Source organism: Mycteria americana, chromosome 10 (genome assembly GCF_035582795.1).
Source record: "Mycteria americana isolate JAX WOST 10 ecotype Jacksonville Zoo and Gardens chromosome 10, USCA_MyAme_1.0, whole genome shotgun sequence".
In the NCBI taxonomy this organism is placed as follows: Eukaryota; Metazoa; Chordata; class Aves; order Ciconiiformes; family Ciconiidae; genus Mycteria; species Mycteria americana.
Genome location: NC_134374.1, coordinates 18,046,127 through 18,053,394, shown reverse-complemented (window position 1 = coordinate 18,053,394; position 7,268 = coordinate 18,046,127). Strand labels below are relative to the sequence as shown.

The 7,268-nt window shown below is 52.0% G+C and overlaps 1 protein-coding gene across 1 annotated transcript; it reads right to left on the bottom strand.

Annotated features, from left to right (window-relative positions):
- Window positions 1-437: 437 nt before the first annotated feature.
- On the bottom strand, window positions 438-7,044 carry CD40LG (CD40 ligand). Its single transcript, XM_075513182.1, has 6 exons — window positions 6,889-7,044; window positions 4,984-5,121; window positions 3,688-3,733; window positions 3,333-3,389; window positions 2,968-3,030; window positions 438-886 (listed from the first exon to the last, which is right to left on the bottom strand). The coding sequence occupies exons 1-6, from the start codon at window positions 7,042-7,044 to the stop codon at window positions 516-518; spliced, it is 831 nt and encodes a 276-aa protein (XP_075369297.1). The 3' UTR covers window positions 438-515.
- Between the last annotated feature and the right edge of the window lie 224 nt (window positions 7,045-7,268).

Sequence of the window (7,268 nt, the reverse complement as noted above, 5' to 3'; positions counted from 1 at the left end):
TCACCAGCAGCTAGCATGTAAGGACAGCGCTTGGCTGACTGATTCCTTTAGAGGAGACGTTCCTAAGCCTTTTAATGTTTTTCCGTTGATGTTTTGTAAGCAGATTGGTATGGGAGATATGTATGAACCTAGCTTGGCTGGAGCGCCCTGAGCCATCCTACGGTGTTAGGAAAGAAACGTTGATGGTAGAGTTTGCTAAATAAAGCTCTAGTGACATAACGGGGACATCCACTCTGCCAGGCACGCAGGACATGCTGGACCCAGACACACAACACCAGCACGTACCAAATTGTTGGCAACGAAAGGAAAAAGCAAAGTGCAAACAACAACAGCTTCAAACTTTGTTCCATTTGTGTTCTCAGAGCCCCTTGGCCCTCATTAATAAATAACAAAATATACAAATTAAGAAATAAGAAAACCAAAGAGGCAGAGGAACATAAATACGGGAAACAGGGAAAGCCACTTTGCTCAACAAAGTCGGGCTGGACCCCCAGCTCGGGGTGGCCCCCTCCTCACTACAGCTTGAAGATGCCGAAGTAGGTGCTGCCGTGCCTGTAGTTCACTCGTGTTGAGTCTGTCACGTTGACAAAGACCATGTCACCTCCCCGGAGCTTGAATACGCCTCCCTCCCGGATGGACTGGAGGTCGCAGGTAGACATGGAGGTGCTGTGTGTGTTTAGTCCCTTCAGCAAGAGCCGGTCCTCTTCCATGGGGAGATACAAATAAATATAGAGGGTGAAGGGTGCCGAAGTTGCTGCCTTGGTGCAGAAGCTGACTTGGGAGTAGATGTAGTAGAGCCCTGCTTCCTTCACCTTCAGTTTCCCGTCCTGGTAGGATATCACGTTGTTGTTCATGGGGCCATACATCGTCGTCTTCCACTCTAGCACTGTAGGGGGAAAGCATGGCAGATGAGCTGGGAGAAGGACACATGCCGTTTGGCAGGCTGATTTTGGAGGGACACCCCACAGACATTTGGCATCACAGCCTCTGTCTGCTGTGGGGTGCAGGGGTGGGTCCTGCCCACCCCAGGACACCATCCCCAGCCCAGGGGAGCAGGGTCCCCTTCCCTCAGGCCAGGACATGTTTAACCCATGTTTAACCCATTTACATGTTTAACATTTTTAATGTTTAACATGTTTAACCCATTTTGCTTCCTTCCTCCAAGCAAGTGGAAATGCTTAGGGTGGAGGATTGCACACAGTTGCCACCAAGGGCCAAACGCCTCCCGTGTCCACCGCTGTAGGGTTGCTATCTCCACGGCTTCCAGTGGCACAGCCTCCAAGCCCTCCGAGCACTGCCAAAACACACTGCAGTTGCTGTCTTCAGAGGCACCCATCCCAGGGGACAAAGTTTTTCCAAACTAGGTGCTGCCTTTCCTCCAAAGTCCTTCCTCCACTTGGCCTCCGGAGAAGGTGAGACTTCACCAGGGAAGCACAAAAATAATTGTCTCAGAGTTTTGGTCCCTGGCAGGGTGCAGAGCTGGAAGGGTTTTGCATGGCAAGTGCTGCCTCCTACCACCAGGACCACTGCCCACGCAGACCTGCTACTGGCATGGCTGTTGGGGCACATCGGAGTAGCTCATGAACATGCTACTGGCATGGCTGTTGGGGCACATCGGAGTAGCTCATGAACATGCTACTGGCATGGCTGTTGGGCCACATCGGAGTAGCTCATGAACATGCACTCCCACTGGAGTTGGTACAGATAAGTCAATACAGAGACTGGGAAACCATGGCCATAGGGGCTGAGCTCAGCTATGACCTCCAGGAGGGATTTTGGACCTCTGCCTTCCCCAGCCTACAGAGACACTTGCGAGAGCATCAGGGGTGAGCAACCCAACTCCATGGGGAATAACGGGTTCGACTGTCCCAGCCCAGAGTCCCAGTCCTCACAGCAAGGTGGCACAGGTGGTCCTGGGAGAGCCACGCAGCCCGTGGTCCATGCCCGTGCATCCCGCAGGGATGTTTCCTCTGCTCTCGACTGCCGAGGTGCAGAGCCGAGCTCCAGGCAGCTGCTGCTCTCTGGGCAATTTCAACCTGCTTTATAGGCTCAACAAATGCTTTAGCAGGGAGTTTTAAAATGCAGTGAGTTTCTCGCTTCTTTGATCTTATCTAACACTAAGCTTTCCACAGGTAGACTGAGCTCTGGGTGAAATGCTGCGTCAGAGATGGAAAGAGCAGTTGCCGATTACTGGCAGTTACTCCAGAATTAAATCAAAAGTGCTCAGATTGCGAAATCCTTGCCAGGTTGAGAGACTGACCTTGCAAGCTCTTACTCGCTTCGGTAATCCTTGCTCTTGCAGGATGTCCCTTAGCTAAGGCAACACTGGGGGACGGAGCTGCGAGAGCAACCGTGGTCTGTGCAGAGTGATCCACAAATGCAAATGGAGGTAGGACTCACACGTGTTTCTCAAACCTAATGTTGCCACGGCTGTGAATAAGTGCAGCTTGTCTAAATCAGTTTGGAGCTATCTATACTGCAGCTGTAAAGTTGTCACCCAGCCCGTATTGCTACCAGGACCAATGATTGTATCCGCAGATATAATATGCCAGCAGAACCCTCCTGCAGCAGCCACACGGGCAAGGCATGGCCAGGAGAGCAAAAGCGTTGTGTTTTGAGTCCAAAAGAAAAGTGAGAGGTTGGTTTCCTTAAATACAAAGAGAAATAGTTTTCCCCTCATAAAAAAGCACCGTAAAGATTAAGCCATTGTAGTGCATTTCTAGGAAGGCACATATAAGGCTACTGGCACGGGATGCGCGAGCCCCGTGTGGCACAGGTGCACGTGGTGACGTGACCGCTGGGAGGTTCGCTGTGCTTTGGGGACACGCTCTTGTGCTGGAGCTGTATTGTCCCTGTCCCTGCCCTTACAGAGCCGCGGGGCAGGATTGCGGGGTCTGGCTGGGGGATGCCCACTGTCATGCCCCACTGGCTTCCTGGCCAAAGCAGAGCTGAGCGGGTCTGTCTTACCTGAGACTGCCTTGTTGCTCTTCTGACCTGCCAGGTGGGCTGCGATCGGCTGCCTCTTCTCTGCTGCAATTCAGAAAGGCCGGTGTTATCGATGCCTCGGCACCCGCTGTCCCCCCGGGGCAGCACAGCTCCTCTGCAGGGACCACGGCACCTCCCACCCTTGGTATTTCTCTGTGGGCCAAATCCAGTTCAGAGGCACAGTCTCCAAAGCCCCCCCCCAGCTTTGAGTGAGGCAGGATCGGGCCTCTGCTCAGCGACAACACTCAGTCGCCTTCGAGGTGAAGCCCCTGAGGGATAAAGCCCGCAGAGGAGACCGTGCCACCGTGCACCCCGTGGGAAAGGACAGGAATGTGCCCACCCCTTACCTGCCACGGACGTCTCATTCTTGTGCATCAAATGGGGATGCTCGTGGTGCTCATCGCCTGCAATGCAAAAAGGCCATGGATTTAATTTTGGATTAATTTTCATCTGCTTGAGGCAATGTGGCACCCAGAGCCGCCTGCCCTGGTGAGACAGCCATGCCCGGGGCTCTCCTCTGCCAGCCCCATGCCACGCACAGTCCTACCCCCATGGGGATGCTCCAAACCCCGACCCCGTGCCCTGCCTCTGTGCCGTGCCCTGGGGCACTGGTGGGCTGTTGCAGGGTGAAGGACACCCCTTCCCCAGCCAAGCTATTCCTCCAGCAAGCGACGGGTGCGCTAGCGGCACCAGAAGACTCACCTCTCTGCATTTCAAACTTGGGCTGCTCTTTACTGGCTCCCCCGTCCTGAAACAACAGCAAAAACATACGTTTGGGGTTTTTTTAGGATGTGCAAGTCAACGATTTTGAAAGCTTCTGTGTAAAGGATGCTCTGGCCATCACGCAGGTTGGTGCTGTTTGGCCCTGCCAGCCCTGCCAGCTCTCAGCAGAGGGTACCCGAAACCGCAGAGCCCCCCCAGCACCTTTCCCAGCATCACGTACGGCCGTGGGCTGACCAGCTGTTTGCAGCAGGGGGTTTGTAGGGTTTATGCTCTCAGGTTTTATGCAATTAAAATGATGTGATGGGGAAAGTTTATTTGAAAAAAAAAGAAAGAAACAAACAAAATCTCCATTTCATTTAAAACCATGTTGGACGGCCATGCTGCCCAGCAAGCTGGGCACGTCCCTGCCCCTGCAAGAGGGGTTTTTTCAGGACTGCTGAGCAGGGCCCATCTCAGACACAATTTTCTGTTGTCAGTTGGGTACTGATGCAAACCTGAAGGTTTAGCTGAGGCATTTGCTGTCATCGGGCACTGGCAACAAGGAAGAAATGTCCCTCTCCTGCCTGCTCTGGCCAGCACAGCCCCTCCTAAGCAGCAAATTCAAGGGCTGAGCAGGCTGAGAGCACCCCATCCCTGGCAGGGCAGCCCTCAGCCACTCCGGGAGGACGACACGGTGCAGGGTGGCTCTTTCGCACCCAAATGTGAGGAGCCGCTGCACCGGCTGGAGGTGCCATCCCTGAGCCCATGGGGTGGCATCTGCACAGCATCCTCCTCCTCCTCGGCAGCTGCCAGGAGCCGTGCCACCTGGCCCAAGCCTCGCACCATCATCGACCCCTGGGCAAAGTGGGCGTAAAAGTGCTCCCAGTGGCATGTGGCCACAAGCATCATCACAGCCACTGGCCACAAGATCAGAGCAAGGTGCCAGACAGCAGAAAATCAATGTATTTTCAGACCAGGATCAGAGCGCAGAGCCGGAATGGCTGCAGCCCCATCCCTCCCACCCCAAGCCCCGAGTATCCCTCGGCACGCTGCAGCTGGACGTGCTCTGACCAAGACCATTTTAAGAAAAAAATGGATGAGATTTTTCAATTATATCAATATAGTGGAAAAATATGGTGTAAAAAGAATATAGTGTAAAAAAGGGCATGTGCTATGCAGCCCCAAGGTAAAGGGCACCCATGGTTTTAAAAAAAAGCTTGGGATGAAGCTGTGTGTGTGCCTGGGAGCCCTCCCTCCACCTTCAGCGGGGTCTTTATCCACCTAACAGCAGTGTACCTTGCACTGGAGGTCCTGGAAGCCCTTTAAAATCTTTTCACAGTCCAATAATGTTGACTTCTGACCTTCTGCCATCTGACATTTCTGTACTTTCCTCAGGAAGATGTAATCTTCATTTAAGCTCAACACCTCTTCCATCTGCCGGTGGGGGAGAGAAGAGAGGGTGAATGGGATGTTAGTGGGAAACCTGCAACGGCCAGCAGCGGAGGCATGCTGTATTCCTGCCAGCGATAAATCGCAGCCTGGAAAGCGCAGGATCGGTTGTTCGGCAGCGGGATGAGCCAGGCAGGCAGCAGGTCCCAGCCGCCCGGCACAGCATCTGCCCCTGCATCCGCCGGGAATTGCACCCACGGGGCTGACCCTGGTTGGCAACGCTGGGTGAGAGGAGGATCGCTCAGGATCCCTTCCTATCACCTGGATAATGAACTTAAATTTCCCGCTCTGCCTTTTCCAAAAGGCAGGTGGCAAATATCCGCCCGCCTGCATTTACAGACAGCAGCACAGAAATCTCAGCGCATGGCTCAGGGCTCGCTGCTGCTGCCCCAGTGCCCCGGCAGGCAGCTGGGATGCTCGCTCAGCCCCGCGCTGCCCTGCCCGTGCCGGGTGGCTTTTCATTTTTTCGGCTAGCTTATTGACTAAAAGAGCTGCCGAGAGACCAAAATGACTTGTGAGTTGGGGCTGAATTCTGCCAAGAGCTTCAGATTTAAAAAATCAGTTTAAAAAATATTGGAAAGCCAAAAAAATATAAATAAATAAATAAATATATAAAAAAATACTGATTTTTGAAATTACATCTATTTTTTTGTAAAAACCTAACATTCAGCTAAACGGTAAAGAGAAGTGCAGACGGACACGAGGACACACAGCCTGGCAGAGCGCCCAGCGCAGGCAGCGCTGGGATGCGGAGGGTCGGGTTTGAAGCCCTGCCGTGAGCCCTGAAGGCAGCTGAAATCTTCCTGCCACCCGTGACTGCGTTTCGGCTGCCTCTGATCCTCTGCCACGGCCCCTGCAGTCACGTTCCGCTCTGCCAGGGACCCGCTACTCACCCCTTCACCCCAGGCTGCAGCCTCCGTGCAGCAAAGTCCCCTTCCCTCCCCCCCAACTTTTAAGAAGTCACCCACTTAAATTTCAATTTAAGTTGAGACAACACGTTTAAAAATCAGTAATGATGATCTTATCATTGTATCTGGTAAGGAGAACTCCCTCTAGTTTTTAGACACATTTCATTTCTTTAGCTGGTAGTCATTTCTGGTTTGGAGGAAAATAGCTTTAGATCAATGATTTCTAGCATTGTGCAGTGCGGCTGCAGTCATGGCAACCTCAAAAACAGCTTATCAGATTTTAATTTTTTGGTAAATATTGTCCCAAGTGTGGGACAGGATCACCGATACTGTGTCTCTTCAAAAAAAGACAAAGTACTAAGATCCACTCTTTTCTTTCCTGAACAGAAAGACAGCATCTGAAGTGAGATGTTGGTAAAATGCATACATGCAAACACTAAAAAAAATTCCATCTCTGGATCCCCACGATTAGTGTCACAGTGCTGCCAAGTGCTACAGCAGCAGAAAAACCACCAACGAGCCTAAAATAGCCACTTGTGTGTTTAAGCCACACTCTCCTCTCCCCAGACTGGCCGTCAGCTGCCAGGTGTGCTATTAATGACTTTTCTTGATTGCTCCATTCTCATTTTGTTAATGAAGGGAACAGATCTCTTCCTCAGCGTACATCTTAGTGGCAAATTAAAGCAGAAATAAGAACACGGGTGTAATAAATGCCACTCCTGCATCCATCCAGTGGCCAGCATCGTCTTCTACCACGTTCATCCTTTTTGTGAGCGCATCTCGGCACGGCTGAAGGCAAATCGTGTTAGCAATCCAGCAGAGACAACCTTGTTTCTATACTTACCTTATCCATCTTCATGTGAAGATACAAACAGAAGAGTACGGTCCCAATCGTCTGTGCTACAATAAATATAGCGAGGAAGCCCATGAACATTTTCATGGTGCTGGGCGAGGTGTTGCTGATGGGTCGGGGTGTCGCAGGGCCGTAGGGGTCGTTCATCCTCTGTGCACGTTGCTGGGACTCCTTCAAATGCGCTGCTTGCAAGTAGCATGAGAACTGTTGTGTGAGCACCCGCTGCTCAAGGGATACAGGTTGCAGCAACCTACACTTCCTGGAAAAAACTCTTCGTAGTGGGTAGGTTTGTTCACTGCTGTCTCCCACAACAAAAAAAGGTTGCTTAGACTTTCTTCTCTGGTGCACTTCCATGCTTTTTCCTACCGTTC

Coding starts and splice junctions, on each gene's coding strand:
- CD40LG (XM_075513182.1), bottom strand. CDS start 7,044: ATGAACGACCCCTACGGCCCTGCGACACCCCGACCCATCAGCAACACC. Junction 3,390..3,687: donor CAAGTTTGAAATGCAGAGAG/GTGAGTCTTCTG, acceptor TTTGCATTGCAG/GCGATGAGCACCACGAGCAT. Junction 3,031..3,332: donor GAATGAGACGTCCGTGGCAG/GTAAGGGGTGGG, acceptor TCTGAATTGCAG/CAGAGAAGAGGCAGCCGATC.